The sequence below is a fragment of the Calonectris borealis genome, chromosome 6 (genome assembly GCF_964195595.1).
Source record: "Calonectris borealis chromosome 6, bCalBor7.hap1.2, whole genome shotgun sequence".
NCBI classification, from domain to species: Eukaryota; Metazoa; Chordata; class Aves; order Procellariiformes; family Procellariidae; genus Calonectris; species Calonectris borealis.
The window spans coordinates 3314308-3334031 of record NC_134317.1 but is presented as its reverse complement, the minus strand read 5'-3'; the positions used below and the strand labels follow the sequence as shown (position 1 = coordinate 3334031).

Sequence of the window (19724 nt, the reverse complement as noted above, 5' to 3'; positions counted from 1 at the left end):
AGCATAATGTAGGCAGGGGAAATTGCAGAAATTTTATCTTTTTTTAATAAATAAAATAAAATTTGAAAATTCTCCTTCCCACTTATCTCCAACCCCATGCAACCCTGTACTGTGAGTTTATGGTTAAACGCTAGCCATTTGATGATTTGTTTGTCCTGTTTAAATCTAGATCCTTCAGTACTTTTTGTCAGCTTTTGAAATGCATCCTGTTGGTGGTTTTCTTTAGCTTTGTCTTAAAAGTGGCAAAAACGTGCTATTTCAGTTTTAATATTAATGATATTTCATTGCAGTGTAAAATAACGAACAAAATTTCAATTTGTTTCTTCAGATTTAACTCTTAGATGGGTAGTATGTTATCCTGGATGATTTAATGAAGTTCACTTTAGATTTTAAATATGAGCGTATGTTTTCTCTTGAACAAAAAAAAAAAACAACTTAAGATTAATAAGTTTTTTTATTATTATCTTTTATAGGAATGATTGCATAGAGAAGAAAGACAGCCCTGAAGTATTTTTCTGTTGTTGTGAAGGCAACATGTGTAATGAACGCTTTTTCTATTTCCCAGAAATGGAGGTCACGCAACGTAAGTTAGTCTAACACATTTATGAAGGAACTGCTTAGTAGAGTTCAGAAATATTTAATATTGTGCATGTTCGTAAGAGAAGACTTTTCAAAATGTTGTGGTCAGTTTTTCCTGCGAGAGGTTTCTGATTCCCAGTGATAGAGTGCTGGGTGCGTTCACATAAAGAGCCTAGAAAATTGCCAGTTCATTTCTTCAATTTTGAAAGGTCTCTATACTAGGAGTAATTTAAATTGATAAAAGGTACTTCAGCTCTTTTCTAAGGGTGAGAAGGAAGGATAATCTGAAATAATTGGCTGTTTTAAGATACAGAAGTTACTGTCAAATCTTACCTTAATTGTACAGTTAAGCTTCTGTAAGTGTCTATAAATCACTGGGCTAAAAGCCATATCATCCTTATATGCATGTACCAGCCTATGAATGCGCCTCTTCTTGAAACAGTGCTCCCTCTATTTCTTTAAACTAATTGGACCTTTGAGTTTCTCTGTAAATTGACACAGTAGCCTTTAAAAAGCGGAAAAGAATTTCCTCCGAGGTTACAAAGAAAATCAGATAGCCAGACTTAACAAATAATTGTTTTAAAAAACAATAACTAAAAGATGATTCGATTACTATTGCATATCTTCTTCCAGTCAAGAATCTAATCTTTGTTGTAAAACTGAATAACATTAATAACTGAACTGAAAAACAGCAAATGTCTTGTGTACCAAATAGCCAGAGGAAGTTGTTTATGAAATTGAATAACATTTTCTATGAGATTAAAATAGCCTTTGTTGAACCAAGAGATATTCTTGTCATTTTTGTCAGTGATACTGCTAAGGCAATAACTGACATTCTTCTTCACTGTCAGGAAACCTCTTTTGCCCCAGGGGTCTGTGGCTGCCCCTGTACCAGCTGCCTCAGAAGCACGGCTTCTCTGGAGCCCTTCTGGAGGTCCTATGGAAGTGTCTTCAGCTAGAGAGCTTTTACTTCCAGCAAATCAACAGTGCATAGAAATGTTGGCAGATTATTTCTGGCCTGTTCTACTTAACTAATGACATCTTATTGTACACATTCCAAAGACTAAACCTCTGTATTGATTTTTTTTTTTCATTCATTAGGTGATGGCATTCTTGCAATCTTTTTAAAATACAAACACCTCTTACACGCTGTAGATAGGCGGAGCTTAGAAGCACAAAAGAGTTAGATGTGCTGATATGTAAATCTGGGGATCTAAGTTATTTCTGCGCTTTCCAAAATGCTGCCTTTTTAAATATGTGTCTGTTTTTATTAGAGTACACTGTTTAATCAAGTATTGTTAGCCTGTTGTGCTGATTGCAAGAATTTTGAGAAAATCAGGATGCTAGACATTTCAAGCACTGGATGATTTATGATTCTTAAAAGCTGTGTCCTTTTTTTTTTTTCCCAGCAACTTCCAATCCTGTTACACCTAAGCCACCTCTGTTCAATACCTTGCTTTATTCATTGGTGCCTATAATGGGAATTGCAGTGATTGTGCTCTTTTCATTTTGGATGTACAGACATCACAAGCTAGCGTATCCTCCGGTACTCGTTCCAACCCAAGTAAGTTGCTGCATTTTGATTTTTTGAATGGTAAAACCATTTTCTGAAGAGGAGAGGAGAGAAAGGGGGGTGCATCTGTCCCATGGCTGAACTCTTCTGTTACTTTCCTTGTTTAGAGGTGCTAATGCTTGCTAGCTGCAAAAGGAGAAAATTAAGCTTTACTTAAATAGCCTCATCTCCTTTAATTAATTGGTATTTGATCAATGTGTTAGCAACTACTTAATGTTTTTACACATCTATGAGTTTTGGAGGAGAAAAACTAAACACAAAACTTCAGATGGCAAAGACACAGTATTGCTGGAGTGCGTGGGAAGTTTGTACTCCCACGTAGTTAAAAGGACTACTTGTCTGAAAGTTGTGTACGGCTGCGCTCAGGAACTTGTGGTTGAGCTTTATGTAATGCTTAGTTTAAAACAAAAATGAAGGAGAGACTCTAATTCATAATGGCAATTGGCAGTGAATGGAAAACAGTATGTAGTAGAAGCTTAGCTATTTTTAAAAAAGCATGGGACTGGGATACAGGTAACAGTTAAAGGGAATGTAAAGAAAATCTTCAGTTGAAGCATAGTTCCAGGGCTTAGCTCAGCTCTTGGCCTTACTGTGATTCCTGTCATCTTTTTCCTCTTACTTGTTTATGTATTTTGTGTTTTGTCTTAAGGTGTTTCAGTTCTAGCAGTGTTTGTGTTTTGTTTAGAAAATATTATGAGATTGTGGTCTCCAAATTTGAAATGTAAACTGGCTGTGTTGCATCAAAGCAAACCTTTTTTGGCTGCATGTGCATAGTTCCTGCTGTTGTCAGGCTCCAGCTGATTCTGTAATGTAATTAGTATTAATACTAGAATTCCTCTTCCTAGTTATGTCTAGAGATTCAATTGAGATTAGAAGGCCTTTATGAAAAGAGTTAAGACAGCAAACACTTCAGACCGAAGTAGGAAAGATGAACAAAATGCGGTAGAGGAAATGGAGAGAGAAACGACTTGCCCAGGGTCCCACAACACTTGGGTTTTTGCAATAGGAATTGAACTTAAGCTTCCTAAGTCAGTGCAGTGACCACTCAGAATACATTGCCTCTTTTACAATGATGATACGATGATGCTATTTATGATTAAATAAAATTAAAACACTTGTTATTTTTGGTAGGATTGTATTTTGAAAGGATTTGTATGTATTTGCTCTGTACTGCCAGCTTCTGTGATATTTTCACTGTTACTGCTTGACTTCACGGTGTTCCAGGAAGCAGTATTGCCTGTGGTTGATAAATGAAATTGGTTTGGTGTCAGTTTCGTAGTAACAGATAAGAAAAATTTGGGGGAAGGCAGCGGGCATATGTTCTTGCCAAATGAAAAGGACATAATGTAGAGGAAAAAAGTATGTTTCCTGTCCTTGCAGAAAGTATTGCAGATCCCCAAACTTCATGCAATCTGTTAGCATAATTATTTAATCCATCTCAATTTTTATGTATTTGGGACTTTACATCAACCTAGTAGTCTTCACTGCAAGATCAAATTCATAACTGCTAGTTGTGTGAATAATTTCAGCATGTAATTTCCCTTCTAGACTTAAAGAAATTAAATAAGTAATGGATAAAGTGATAGAAAAGCAAGCAAGTTTTAAATACGTGTGAGATATCAAGAACTTGAATTTTTATATCCTTCCTTCTTTTTATTGAACTTCTTTTCTTGCATGGTTTGTATTTGGTACAGGAGTGGACACGTCATAATTTTTTAATAAATAGGGTAATAACCTGTTTTGTTAATGCTCAGATTGTATCTGTTGGGATAAGTATATGTTGGTGCTTGAGCTAGTTATGGTGTAATAACATTTTCTTATCTTGTGGTGAATAGGCATTAAGGTTTGATGTGGAAAGTCAGGAAAAGCTACTTCTGCCTGAAAAACTAAATGAAATTATTATGGAAATAGAATGTATAAATATTCTCCCATATGCAGCAGAGCAGTATTTCCCACTTCAAATTTGATTAGAGCTGATTTGAACAGGAGGCAGAGGAAGCAGGAAGAGAGGGAAAAGTATTAGTAATTTTATAACCACGAAACAAACATTTAAATATTTATGCAATTAATATATTAAATATTAATATTATATTTAATAATGAGGGCATGAGTAGAGTTTGTAGATGAATGGGTTCTTTTCTAAATTTTTCTGTAGCAAATGGTAGAATGGATAGATCAGATGTATAGCAGATAGTCACTAGAAAACAGGGATTTCTCTATGAGGTACAGGTAAAGGTTATCTCATTTTACTCGGTTTATTCCCAGAAAGCGCTGGGAGTATTTAGGTGCAGTACGCCCTGGTACTAATCTTCCTTTCAGTAGAAGTTAAAGAGGGGATGAGGAATAAAGGAAAGATAAAAATAAGGAAACAGTGAAGAATGAAAAATTTTGGAAGAATTAGGAGAAGAAGGGTTAAGTAAATAAAAAATCAGAGGGCAAAAAGGAAATAAATTGTTTGGAATATTTCAAATAAAGGAAGAAACATGCTAGAAAAAATTTTTGAGCCTGTAGTGAAATACAAAGGACAAACATCTGAGAAAATGCAAACAACTTTTTTTTTTTTTGAAAGTAAAATTGTTTCAAGGTACATGCACGTATCAGGCGGGCAGTTCCTACACAAACTGAGCTGAGTTCACAGCTATGTGGATTAACTTAACTTTATATTCCCTTTGAATGTACAGAAAATTATTTTAAAATTTCATGTAGTAGAATTAGTTTATGTGTTTTGTTTAAGATTGGAAAGCAGTAGATATTTTTGTTTGCTCGTTACATGTTTCATTCTTGCTTTCTTTCAGTATTTGGGTAGAGGGGACGGGGGGGTTACTACAGTAGGTAACTGCTGAGACGCTCCTTGCTGGTATCCGAGTCAGAAGTGCGCAGCGGGTCCCGAGGCGTGTGTCCGGGGCAGCCGCGGCAGAGCTGTGTGCTCCGAGGTGCCGCTGCCATTAGTCTTGGCTTACGTACTTCTTTGTCTCTTGTTTGTGCTGTTAGCTGTATGCCTCGCTTTATTGTGTGGGGTGCTATCTAGTTAAAGCTGACTCTCAAATTTTGTAAAATCTGTCACTCTTTAAATTCTTAAATGAGTTATTAGCAAATGTAAGTTTGCTGAATACATATGTGTATATGTATATGTAAAACTATTTCATTTTCTTATTTATATTGGGTTTAATCATGCGGCAAACATATATTCATATGTCTGATCAAATTTACCAAAAAATGGATTAGTATTTTAAATATTTGAATCTGTGTATTTTTATGTAGAAAGAGTTACTTGTAATGTTAAAATTGATGCGTAAGTGTACGGTGTCAAATTGGGGTTACATTTGAAACCTTAATTCTGGTATTTCCTAACTTTTGAGTACTCATCTAGCAATATTTTAATTTAGTGCCTCTCATTTTTGAGTGCTTTGTTTGTATGTTTCTTAGATGTTAAAGGCAATCGGGCTGTTCACACCTTAGTGCCAATCTTGATTTTTGTCATCATTAGTTCTACATCATTATTAGTTACCCGGTTAATTTTCATTCATGAGCACCAGGTACACTGAAAATGAGACATACCATCTTTGCAGACAAAGGCTTTCACTCGCAAATGAGGTGTAGTTTAGATTTCCCCACACTGTCCTACTAATATTCCTGTAGAAATATGAATGCGGAAGGCAAGGAGTTGATATGTTATGCTCATTTATTTTTTACATCTCTTGAGCTTGGGCCAGAGTTGTCAGCCAGTGCTTATTACAACTGTGGTGTTACCGCTCTGTCATCTGATAGGTAGGACTATAACCTATTTTACAGCATAACTGACACAAGTAACACTTTTGGTTTTTATCAGTTCACAGAGCTGTGGCTCCCAACATTTTACATCCATACTGTGCAAAGAGAGGTTAACCTCTTGTACTTTTTGTTGAGTGCCCAAGTTATGAATATCTTACTGGATCAGAGTAGCTTTTTTTGTTTTGTGTTGTTTTTAAAATACGAGTCATATGTTGAGAGGGTTGGAAAAACGCTTTACAGATTCACATAATGTCTTCATAACCTATTTTTGTGCTTTCTTCTGAAATGTTTGAAATTACTTGGGTCAAAGATGCTTCATGTTTTTAATCACTAAGCACAAGAAAGCCCTGATCGGGGCCTGTTTGGTGTTACCAGAAATTTAAAAACTTGGAAGGGATCCTGTCTATTAGAGTGTCCATAAAAGCAAGCTCAGTTGCTGGGAATTACCATTTCTTTCTCTTCACAGAGAGGAGGATTACATAGTTGAAAAATACAGCTACATCATCTGCTTTTATCACTTCCTTTAGGCTTTTCACCCAGTATTCCCTATATTGAGCACAATAATCTTTTATGTGCTTCATTTTTGGTTTTCTTGTTTGGTTGGTTGGTTGTTTTTAACCCCATATGGATGAACCTCACTGGTCCTATGTATATGGAGAACATCCATTGTCTTCAAAGTAATGTGCTGTGTGAACCAAGAATTAAGAGTAATTGAAGCACGTGTATCAAATATAAAGAGATACTGGTCTTACCCCGCTGATCTCAAAAGTTTTTTGAGCATAAAAAAATACTCTTGTGATTTTGGTCGATGGCAATTTCGGTGTGGCTCCCTTCACTACCATACCATGATAGTCTTTCTTCAGTGTATCTTTTCCTGAAGACACCCAAGCATGAATAGATCTTTGTAGCTCTATCATGGTTTTGATATTTCAGCTGTAAGAAATTAGAATTGAAAACAGTATCACATAATGTGAGGTGAATAACGATAAAGGAGAAAAATCTCTAGCAGTGGCAGATGCAAGACATGTTCTGAACTGCTGACTGCAGGTCCGACTGCATGTGTAGCAGTGGAGAAACAAATTCTGTGTTGGAAACTAATAGGAAAAGAACATATAACAAAACAAGCACCGCTCTTTGCTGCAGTTTTTGACCTCACACGTTTGGTCTAGGCCACCAGACCTGTGCCAAGGAGTTCAGCGAGTGTGTGTGCGTAACTTGAACGGTTTGTTTTCAAAAAGTAGTTAGTAATGGGAAAATTTTTATGGTTGGCATTGGAAAAGATTTTCATTTGTTGTTTTTATTCTCTAAATTAACTTTTAGCGCATAAAATAACCTACCTGGTGCTCTTAAAATTTCTGGGATAATCTTCATCCTTTTGCCGCACTAGGAAAATTACAGTTGGCTGCTGAAGAAGAATGAAGAAATTAAATCAAGTGTTCAGGTTTTTTCCATTTTTGTGTTCCAACCGCATTTTTTTTCTTATTGTTGTTATAGATATTTTAATAGAAACATTATAGCACTTGAAAAATTAAGAATAAGAAAGGGAGAAGTGTTTTTACAATGACTTACTCCAAACCTAGGAAGATCAATAACTACTTGAAAAATATATGGAGGAGAAGCCAGGTGCTTATATGAAATGGGAAAAGAGATTGATCTAAAAGAAAAGCTGGAGCTCAGAAAGAGGAAGAATTTAAAAAAAAAAAAAAAGAGAAAGACTGAGTTAGAGCTTGTGGCTATTTGGGAAGGAGTTAAGGTTGGGAACGTATCAGTGATTAATGAATGATTAACATATAATGAGTGGCAATGTTGGTATTAATAAGGAATAGCTGAATGATCTCAAGATTTGGACTACTAGGTGTGTGCATGATTTCTCATTCTCTAATATTGCATTTCACACCTTCAGGACTAATAAGAATGTCTTCTATAATTGATTCCAATCAATAGCTGGAATGACACAGGAGAAGGATCTGGTACTATCTTTGATTGTGGTACTGTGAGGCACAACCATGATATGGTTGTTTAAAGAAAAAAAAAAAAAACACAAAACACAAATACAGGGGTACTGTGAGAATGTAGTAGGAAAGTTACTATAGATAAGGAGTCCTTAATGTGTAGTAGGTATAAATAGCTTGTAGCTGTATCTTTCTTTTAGAATTCATGGGCTATTACAATACAAGTAGTTCCTTAAAATCTTTAACAGAGGGAAGAATTTGTATGACAAATAATTGAAAACCAAGTAAATAGTGATGCATGCTTTTTCAATGCTCAGTATGCAACCAGACCTCCAAAGCTTTGGTTCTAAATCTTGATAGCTTTAAAAAAATTTTTTTTTAAAAGTACTTTCCTGAATTCTCAATTCGCTTTCAGAATGAGCTGCCTCCATTTAAATAAACCATAAATGCAAGCGTATGGTTTTTTAAATCTTCAAGAGGTAAGAAAATACAAATCTGGACTTAATGGTATCTTATCCTGAATGGCAGCCTAAAGGGAACTTTATAATTAAAGTACAATTAAAATTTAAAAAAAGTTTCAAATATAATTCTAGAGTGAACTTCAAGTTACTTTGTGCTTTTGCATTGATTCAAGCAGAGCGTTGTCTTATAAATGCTTTGAATACTATACCTTATTCCTGGCTTATTAAAAAGTTGGTTTAATTTTAGGCGTACCCACTGTACAGAGTGGGTCGGAGAGGCTGGTGCAAGATGTGTATCTGTCTGATAAGGCTGGATGTAGGCAGTACTTGTCTTATTCTCATAAATGTTGACTTGGCGTATACGCATTTAACAACTGTCAAGATACTGAAGGCTTTTACAGCACTATATTTAATTTACCTTGAAGAATTTCTCTCTGTTGTTCATTCGTTGTAAACAGTAATATTCAAAATAATCTACATTATCAAGACCACATTTAGATTATAGTCTTAGTGCTTTGGAACAATCATAGGAAGGCTGAAATACTGATCTAGGTGAAGTCTGAAATCAGGTACTCTACTTTCAAGAGCTTTTTAATAATTTTCCATAATAAAGTCCAGTTTGCTGCATATCCTCAGATATGCTCTCCTGAATGTTTTATATTGATGTCTTTCCAGTAATATTCTATATCACTATATGAATAAGAATTATACATGTCACAGGGTATACAAAAGTAATTCATTTTACCTTACATTCTCTGAAGAGATTGAAGGACTGTGGGTGAATACGCAGATGTCATATTTATTCGCGACAGGGTACTAGTTAGGAACAAATGAAGGAATCGGCACAAATCAGTAACTTGCATTTATTTTGAACACCATGTTTATAAAGACTTTGTGACATGTTTGAAGTTCAGAATACGGTTGTGGATAGCCCAAGTTTTGGAAAAGACCACACTGCTTGTTTTTGTGGTCTAATTGGTTACAAATATCACAATCATTTCCCTAATCCCTGATAAAACCTTTAGAAGTAGTTTTCAGGCAGTGTAAATAGGAAGTTAGTGTGTTTGTATACATTTGTGTAGATGATAGCTATTTTGGGAGGGGTTTAATTGCTCCCAATTTTTATTTATGAGTTGTATTAGTTCCTGAAATAAGAAAGCGCATATTTGCATTTCTGTAATAGCCTGATACGGCTTAAACTGGTGATAGTTGCATTTCTAATGAAAAGTCTGAGGTGGTGGTCTGTAGTCTGAAGGGAAGGACAATGATTTTAAAATCAGAAGGTCTATGATGTGCATAAATCTCTCTCTGAAAATTTTCATGCTTGTCTAATTTATTAGTGTTTTGGGGAAGCTTAGAAGAGTAGTGAGAGGCATGGGAGAGGACTCATTTCTTAGAGTTTCATGTTTGCCGTTTCTTATTATGGTAAGAGCAAAAAGGTTGGATTCTTGTATCTTTTTGCTTATTTCTGAGGAATTTACATAATTCTCAGGAGCTGGAGAATTTTAACAGCAAATGGGCCTGAAAAAATGACTAGTAGATTTTTTTACAGCCACAGGAAAGACATTTGTTGAATAACCATTTCATAAAGCAATGCTTTTTGATTTTTTTTTTTTTTAAACAGTTATTGTCTGTTCTTTGACTACTTGAGTTAGTTGAAATATGAGTACACAGAGATATTTCTATTACTCTGTTCAGTAGCTGCTCCCTATCAGACTCACAGATTGAGTAATACTTCTATTTTGCTTGGCTGCTGTTTCTGGCAAAGGATATGGGGGGCTTGGAGGAGGAACTCCTTTCAGTGACGCTGCTCATGGTTTGTGGAGTTTGCTGTGGATTCTTACTTGTAGTTTTTTTAAGTATATGTGGAATAGCTGTCATTCTGCTGGAATCACCAGCTCACAGAGAGTTGAAGGTGAAGATGAGCAGCTACTCTGAAAACCTGTTTAAGGTGGTAGGTTTTTTTGTGGGGGCCTTTTTTTCCTTATGAGGTGCCCCAAAATATTTGCAGGCTGTACAAATCTTGCAAGAATCTGCTTCAGACTCTTGGGGTGGGTGTTATCCTCATCTCCGGTATGAGATGAGCGAGATGACCAACAACGAGAGATGGAGGAGTGATCACGCTGGGCTCCAGTGTTCTGTAGTGCTCTGTCAGTGGCAGCAAGTTCTACTACAGTATTTATAAATCTGACTCCCAACTAATCTAGCCTTCAAGAAATACTTCAGCACTTCTATTATTAATTATTTAGATAATGCTAAGTGTATGCTAGATAGTTTTCAAGCGCAGAGAAAAGCCTCTTGTTGGCCCTGCGCTCTGTAGCATCCTAAGAATGTAAAGACAAAGAGTGAAGAAAAGGATGATTGCTGTTACATGGCAGCTGAATACTTCAAGTGTTTGGTTTTCATGCTCTTGCAACATCTATCTGATCAAATTATAAAGGGCAAAGAAAATGGATGAGGCAAAAGTACAGGAGGAGGAACGAAGGTGTCTCTGCGCTCCTCTGCTTGAGTGGCAATGCGATTGTTCAATTAAAAAAGAGATGAAAGTAGCACAAACAAGCGTGTGTCATTAAAATGTGTTTTAAGTTTCAGTAACAGTGCTCTGGGACTTAGGTTTTTATAACGGATTTCATTCCACAGTCTGTAAATTCATGTGACTTGTTTGAAAGAAACTTTAATATTGTCATCTCCCTTTATATATGCTGGATATAGTGTTTTCAAGTTCACTTGTTCTGGTTACACCTCTAGCATGCCAGATTTATTGATTAAACTTAGTAATATAGACCTAATATATTTGTTTATAAGGTATAGCTATAATTTAGACATTAAAAAGTTTTCATTTTCCACAGCTAGCTACTAATTACAGTGAATTTTAAAAAATACAACGCTGCCCTCTACTGTACAGCTGTGAGCATAACAAGAAATAAGTTTGCATAACTTGTGTTTGTATGTATGTTTAATTTTCTGCATGGGTTTATATGCTGTTTTGTAGTAACATGACTGTTTATACACCTATAATGGACAATTCTGGTTTTTAATAATAAGATCAATTCAGGTGATGGTCAGTATAATAATCTTTTTTTGCCCATTTTTCTTTGCTAACATATCAATGATGGATTTTTTTTATTTTAGATGATCTGTTATTAGTACAAGAAAATATTGCTATCCCCATGAATATTTTTGTTGTTAATTCACAAACAATTGATTTTGTCTCTTTTCTTATAAGCTGTTTTTTCATCCCATTCTTGGTACAAATAGTAATTTCTTTTGCCTGTGTTTTTTCCCCTCTCTACAAGCACGCCTTTCATATAATGATTGAGGTAAGATGCATTGATGTTTGTTCATGGTTATGGAACTTTTCTGTGGACATGTAAGAAGTTGTTTTGGTATGAATTACATTTTTTCAGTATTTTGGAAAAGAAATTTGTAAGCATGTGTGATTTAAAAATCCAAATTTAGTCTGCTGTTCATACCTTTCTTAAAATTTACTATAATTTCTCAGGCTATCGAATTAAATGTCTGGAGGGATTGATAATGAAATACACCAGGCATAGTCAGTTTGTGGTTCTTCATCTACCGACTGGCTCGTTTGTGTCACGTCCACCCACGTGCCGCATCGTATGAGCAGTGGTAAGGGCTCTGCTGGTACAGCGCTTGCTGGTAACCTCAGCCTCTGGCTGTGGGAGCAGTCCAGCCGGCAGGGACTGCGAGCCTCGCTATAGTGGGTTGCCCTGGAAGTAAACGGCATGTCCTGCCCGCTTCTGTCCTGTCTTGGGTATCTGTTGTCATCTCCCACCTGTGAACTGCCTATAACTGTTCGAGGTGTGTGGTCTTCATGTCGTGATTCTGCGTGATGTGATGGGCTTTTGTGTGATTCAGCAGCTCGGAGAAGTAGATTACCTGAAGAAAAATATTCTTTCACTATTAAGTGTCTGCTTCGAGTTTTTCGCTGGCCAGAAGTTTTTTTCACTTCTATTAAATTACTGATACTTCATGTGAAAGTAACTGAAAACTGTTAATTCAGAAACTTGGCCATTATTGCTAGACTTTTAAATTGAAAAGGTCAAGATTTGAGCTGTAATATGAATGCTCAATCTCCGTAGTCTCTATAGGTCTCTAATTAATAGCTGAAATGTCTTGTAAATGTAATTTAGGAGAAAATAGAATGATTCCATTTAAATATTTTCCTGAATACCTTGCATCTGTAGAGAGTTATCAGAGTTCCTTCCATTTGTATTACTGTTTCGCTTCAAATGACAATTTCAGTTAGGGGAGAAGCTGAAGTATCCTGCCTACAAGTAACTACTTTCTTTATGTTACTTTGGGGAATATGTTTGTAGTGTATGATAAAATAGAGGATTTTGAAGGATGAAAAGAGAAAAATTGTTGCCATTTAAACGAAATGTAGTTTGATACAAATCATAGAGTCAATTTTAGAATAATTACAAAATTTAAGAATTCTGACTGCTTTTACTGTATTTGGACCTTAACTTTACAGATCACCTGTTTGAAAATGAACCAGTTCCAAACTAGAAAGGGAGGAAACAACCAGGATAGTCATCAGACTCTTTCAATGAGAACTTGTCAACCATAATCACAATACAAGCTGCAGAATTAAATGTAACTAAGGGGAAATGTTGCACCATTTACAAAGAAAACTTGCATGTGCTCTGGAAGTTTGCGAACTTGTTTATATTTTGGAGTCAGGAAAGAGAAATGTGTCTATGTACAACCGCGTTTAGATAATCGGTCTTTTTTTCCCCTTTGTTGTACATGATGGATCACCTGATTCAATTGCCATATGAGAGATATGACTGGAGATAAACTCAAGGGCTGACAGACTGTGTTGGGGCAGGTCTTTAAACAGTCTGTTCAGTTGGTCATACTTTTAATGGATTTGTAGTTTCATGTTTCTCACACTTCTCTCTGATCGTGAGAACCATTCTTGAAGACACTTAGGGAAACCTATTTCTGGAAGTTACCATTCTTTAATGAATATTTTTCCCTCTGTTCTTTTTCTGCTATGACTAGTATGCACTACCTGATCGCTGACTGCAACTGCCAGCTATAAAAATCAGAACCAAAAAGCCCAGTTTGAGATTTGAAAACCTTACAGTGCACAACATAACTAGATGTCTATGATTTTGAGATCACCATACAACCTGAACTTACGGTTTTAATGATCGATGGCTTTGAGCTATAGGAATAGTAAAGCTTAGTTGTCTGAGTATTATGCATCGTATGAGCCAGTCAGTTCAAGTACTTTTTGCCAGTGTGGCTGCTTCTGCTTTTTACCTGGCAGTAGATCATTGTGCAGTAGGAGCGTTCCTGCTGCCTTTGCTATCTGCCGTGGGGTTAGGACAAGGTGGAGTACTTGGGATGAAGTTACATGGGGCAGTGGCTCGCTGCTCCCAAAAGAGAGCCCTGCGTCCCTCTGCCTTGCCATGCTTTTTGTGTTAACCTGGACCTTGTTGCAAACGGATTCAATTTGCTAAACTATCAGAAAACTAATCTGATTTTTAAAATAAATAAATAAATAAAAGCTCTTTGGCAGTACAGCATATTGCCTTGATTTGCTCTGTGGACACACAATATCAGTCCAAGGGAAGGGACAGGGAAAGCTCGGGAACGGGAAACTGGGCCCTTATTTTTTGACAGCCTGTGGCAAGCTATTGGACTAATATATCCACATTATATCTTTACTCACATTATACCATCATCCTTGGCGCCACAGATGATTTTTAAAAGCCGTACAAAAATAATTATGCCAGTGGCACGTTAAACATTTTTGCTTAGAAGTAGAGCAAGTTGAAAATATTGTCAAGGAATGTTTCTGTATAAAAATAGTACCTGTAGTTTTTGAGTAAATGCCTGTTGATTTTTAACAAAGTTGTTTAGAAAAAATTCAGAAAAAACCTGGAAAACTATTCTTTTTAGTTATGTTAACAGAAGGCAATTGTACTTTCCATTTAAAATCAGATTTGTTTTGATTTGTGTGTGTGGGTGCGTGTTGCTTCTTCAAAAGAACGCCAGAAGTTTTGACTTCATAAAAATGTTGCGACACAAAAGGGAAATGTGCAGGGAACCACAGGAGGTTGCTATATAAGGTAGTGGGAAAATATTTTGAAATGCCAGGATTTTCTAGGAAATACGAAATTCAGGTATATGAAAAGTATTGTGGTTTAGTGTGAAAGTACGAAGCATCAGTTTTTGCTGGCCAGTTTTTACTGAGGAGTTACTGCCTTCTCTCGTGATAGATGCTGTAATTTTTTTCATCAAATCTTTGAGAAGTATTAAGTGGTGATTTGCTTGATGGCTGAGAAAAAATTCACATCCTTCAAAATACTGACAGATTTTTTGGATGGAGGGTGTGGAAAGGAAAGGGAGTTGTTCTAGCCACTAAAGCAAAATTATATTTGGGGTTACTTCCCACAAATTGTTCTCTTAATTTAGGCAAGTCATTAGGTTCAAAACTTTAAAAAGTTGTCTGCCTGGTGTTAAATCCCACATGCTGCACAGTGCTCAGGATTCTTAAAAATAGCAGAGTTGTTTTACAAATCAAAGTAGGCTTTTGTGAGTAAATTTGGGCATCTTGTTTCTAGTTTCACTTGTGACTGGTTACTATTACAAATTGAGGACAGTGATTTCCCTGGTGCCTGAAATATTCGTAAAGGGCTTTGGCATTGAATGAAAGGCAGCATGGGAGGGAAAAGTTAACTCTGAAACTTCACTTTCTGTATTATTGTTTGTCCAGTTTAAACCCAGCAATTTTGATGTGACAACTTTAAGCATCTGTTGCTGTATACTTCGAAAAGATTTCATACTTTTTTGAGGATAGTATTGTCATGTGTCTCTAATTTGAATTTCAAACATTATATTTTCTTTTACAGTTATTAATTTGTGGAATTAGGTTACAGTGTCTTTAAATTGCTATAAATCTTTCTCTCTTTTTGAAGGATGTATTTATTGCTTAATAAGAAACAAGAGAATGGTTATTTATTCCTGCACTTAAACCACTCTAAACTGGTGTTGGATACAGAAGCACTTGTCTCCATTCTCACAACAGTAAAGTATACTTAAAACCACAGTTGTTCAGAAAATGTCTTTAACGTGCACAAGACTTTTATGTTGGAACTGAAGTGCTCAAATACTTAACTGTTGAGTACTCTCATTTGTTTTGTAGAAGCAACTACTCTAGTGTTTTTCATTCTTCTCTTTAAAACAGCATTACAGCTGTGACTCTGCAAAAAAACAGAGAAGCCAAGTGTACGTTTTGGAGGTTTTTTGAACAGTAGACTTTAGGGGTTTTTTTTGTTGTGTTCTGCAGTGTGGATATAATTTAAAAGCATCGCCTAACTTTCATTTGTACATTTGTTTCTTTCATATGCAATATTGAGACTTGTGGTACAATTTTGTGGTCTCCATAGACCTGCACTGCCACAAAGCAACCGTTCCCCCTCTTCCCATCCGTGGTCTAGCAGTCTGCCCCCACGCTATCACCGCTGGCATTGACATTTGCAGTTCTCTGTAGTAATTTGGGCTGAGGAACAAATTGTGGTTTAAACTAATCTGGGGGGGTGTGGAAGGAAGGTGGAGCTGTTTCGCATGGTGACAGTGTTGGTAATTCTGCTTAGTGACCACTACACACCAGAACTTGACTTATTTTCCTGCAGAAAACAGCGATCAGACAGAAGAGAGTGTATTTCTCTGGATTTGTGCATAGAGTAATATTCTTTGATGCAGAGGCATATGTAAATATTGTTCATGGTAGGGAAGAAGTTACGTAGGTACAAGCTAATCTAACATAGTAGATTGCAGAGAAAAGGACAGCCCAGAAAGAAGCACATCTTTGGCCATACAGTAGAAAATCTACTTGTTATATTCAGATGATGTGTATGATACTGAATATGTAATAGATGTATATAAAGCAAGATATTCAATAAGCTGTCACATTTTCTTTCCCAGAAAGGGAAATTGTTGAAATCTGTAGTAAGATCGGTGGTTATATGGATAGCTGTATGGAAGCTCTATCTCAATTGCAATTGTACTTCCCAGCTTGTGCTGTCATATTTGAAAAGGAATTGTTGGGCTAGCCCGTCAGTAAAGTATAAATGCTCTAAGGTATGACAAGACAATCTCTTAAATTTAATTCCAGTTGTGTTTCTGGGGTGCAGCCCAGTACTCACATGTCAGTAACATATTGACTATCTATAATAGCAAAAGTTGGGAGCAATAGAAGTGGATCGGTAGGTTGAAGCATCGGTGCTGTGGTTCCTCACACCGCCATTCGTGTGGCTTGGAGGGCTGACTGTGGAGATGATGGTGTTTGGTTTCCTGTGCCAAACGTCTGCACTACGCATGTGGTTCAATGGTTTCTGAATGAAAAAAATGTTAGTTACGTTCTGGCCTACATACTGGTTTGCAACCTTACGTCCCCAGCAAGCAGTGGAGTTTTTGAAGTAGAGCTGTAGTGGTATCAGCTCAATGGCTTGCGAGAACTGAACCAGTACGTGGCAACTGCAGTCAGTGAGGGATTCACTTCAGCTCTGCACTGCTGCCCCAACCAAATCACTGTGTAGACATCATCTGCTTCCCGGCTGATGGCTGAGGGGACGCAGCGTTAGTCACATGGAGATGGACTTCGTGGCTGGGTAGAGTCAAGTCACCAGGCCGTTGAACCAAAGGATTAAACAGGTCACGTGTATGTCAAACAAACAAACAAAAAACCCGTAAATGTATTGAAGGTGCTCATTTTAATTCTCCCTTTAAAAAAGTAGCAAGTAAAGCTTGATTATCTTTATTCTTTAATTTCTGCTGTGCTTTTACACCTGGTTAGACAGATTTAGACTGTTACTGTTGTTACTGTCGCTTGCACATTAATTCTGAGCATGTTTTACAATCTCATTTTTCTTTCCTATGGAGAAGGGTTGCTGTTTTTTTTTCTGGTTTGTTTGGGGGAATTTGTTGCGAAGGGGCTGGGTATATGACACCAAGTCTCTTTCAGTTTACAAGCCTTTATTTCTAGTGCTGTCACCATAGATAGCACATATAACAGCAAAATTAATTAATGGTTTTAACCTGATTTCAGGATCCTGGACCACCACCACCTTCACCGTTGATGGGTTTGAAGCCATTGCAGTTACTAGAGATCAAAGCTAGGGGAAGATTTGGTTGTGTATGGAAAGCTCAACTACTAAATGAGTATGTTGCGGTCAAAATATTCCCTATTCAGGTGAGCAGAAGTTAGTGTCCTGTGTTGCTTGTAATATCATAATGTCAAACCAGCTTGTCTAGTCACAGTAAGAGGCTTTTATTTTAGAGAATTTTCAATATATTCTGTAAATCTAGACAATTCAAAGAAATTCTTAAATGCAGGAAACATTGTTGAGCTGAAAAATGTGCAGGTAGAGTTTTATTGAATTAAAATAAGTATTTTAATGCAGCAAACATATTATTGAAACATAAACTCTGTGAAATTTATATATCTAGTCATAAAAATGCATATTTGGCATGAATAGTTTTAAGCAGCTCTCACACATCTCTCAATCCATTGAGAAGAATTTGATAATATTTTTCAAATTAAATTGTACTTGGAAGGAATGTCCTGAAATGCAAACCCATAAGGTGATTGTTCCAATTCAATATGCCTTAATGAAGTGAAATAATATTTACTTCCCAGCAAGTACCCTCTAAAAGCCATGGTTTAGAATAGATTGTACTCACAATTTTAAGACCCAGTCTAGTTAAAGAATACAAAGTGATCATACACAAGATATTAGGGTAGATTTTACATTAATTAAAAACACCCACTGCTACTTGAGGTGAAATGTACTTGTGTTTTTTGATGATTAACCAAGTGTTGACTTGCTGAATAAAGACATCTGCAGGTTCTTATTCTTCTAGGAGAAATGGCATGTATTTATGCTGGTTTCAGCCATCAGTACAACGTAAATTAAATCTGAGGCTTTGCTCATTATTTTTAATGAGGGAGAATCTATTTCGAATTCTTTATGGGGTTGTTGTAGATTAATAAAATACAGAAATTGAACCATGCTCATAAGACTAAAGCAATTGTAATGATTTGCAGTATGTAGACTCCAATCCTAATCTATAGCTTTGTGTTTCCATGGTTCATATCTCTGATAGTTGATGTTGTTTTCAACAGTTGATGTTTGTTTACAACAAATTTAAGTTTTTCGGACAATTTTCCACTATATGTGAATATGTAATATATGTGAAGAAAGACAGTTTTCCATATTTTTATATATGTTCGTCAGTAGTTTGTAGCACAAATATTGTTACTAGTCTAAACATTTGTAATTTTTAAATAATCAGCCTCATAATGTTAATAGCATACACTATGCTTTCTTCTGTCTTGCTAAAAAAATAAGTTTTAGTCATTTTGACAGATCATTTACAAATGCACAGTAAATTATAGGAAGAAACTTCTGTCACGGAAAGTACCTCTTCTTCTCATTATTATGGTATTAACTTTTGTTTGTGTTCTTTTGTTTAAAGGACAAACAGTCATGGCAGAACGAATATGAAATTTACAGTTTACCTGGAATGAAGCATGACAATATTTTGCAGTTCATTGGTGCAGAGAAACGAGGCACTAGCATTGATGTCGATCTCTGGTTAATTACAGCATTTCATGAAAAGGTATGTTTAGTTCTCAGTGTAGTTTCTTTTTTTTATGATTATGGTGGAGGAAGAACAGCTTTAGATGTCTGTCACAAATGTGAACTTTAGACAGTTAAACAAAATTTAAAATAGTTTTTGCTTGTTCTTAGCTTGTGTCTTTTTATTGGATATGGATTAATTTAAATTTATTTTCAGCTGAGAAAGTTGTCATCAGTCTTTACTTAATAGAGGGGTTGTTTTAGAAAACAAACAAAAATTTATTCTACTTTTTTTGCTTTTTAGAATGTGTGTTTTTGAATATCTCCCATCTAAATCTGCCTAAATTAAATAACCTCCATCTTGCAAAGATTGTGGTGTGTTGTTTTTGTTTTACTTGTATTAAATGATTTGTGTCTGTAAGAACAAAGTAATATGTATCAGTTGTATTGTGATAACCACAATAAGAAACATAAATATATAAAATTGGTAATATGTTCACTGTTTTATTTTGTCCACTTAGATTTTTTTTTTTTTTTTTTTTTAATGCATGTAATTGTCACAGATGTAAGTACAAAGAGCAAAAAAAGCCCCAAACTTAAATTTAGCACTGGCACAGGTAAAGAGGCATTAGGAAGATGTTACCTGTAGCAGGTTTGAGAAAACAGAAATCTATAATATGGATATGCTAATGCATTAAGGCTAGGTCATAGATCATATTTCTAGTATTGGATATTACATTCTTCATTCTGGCATTTTTGTCCCACT

The 19724-nt window shown here is 35.8% G+C and overlaps 1 protein-coding gene across 4 annotated transcripts in view; it reads left to right on the top strand.

The window, feature by feature from the left end:
* ACVR2A (activin A receptor type 2A) overlaps window positions 1–19724 on the top strand; it is a 71407-nt gene that overhangs the window by 40881 nt on the left and 10802 nt on the right. For all 4 annotated transcript variants that reach the window (XM_075152694.1, XM_075152693.1, XM_075152692.1 and 1 more), the window contains 4 exons: window positions 474–583; window positions 1989–2143; window positions 17425–17568; window positions 18855–18998. In XM_075152694.1, coding sequence (XP_075008795.1) covers window positions 474–583; window positions 1989–2143; window positions 17425–17568; window positions 18855–18998 — 553 coding nt within the window. The remainder of the gene's footprint in view (window positions 1–473; window positions 584–1988; window positions 2144–17424; window positions 17569–18854; window positions 18999–19724) is intronic.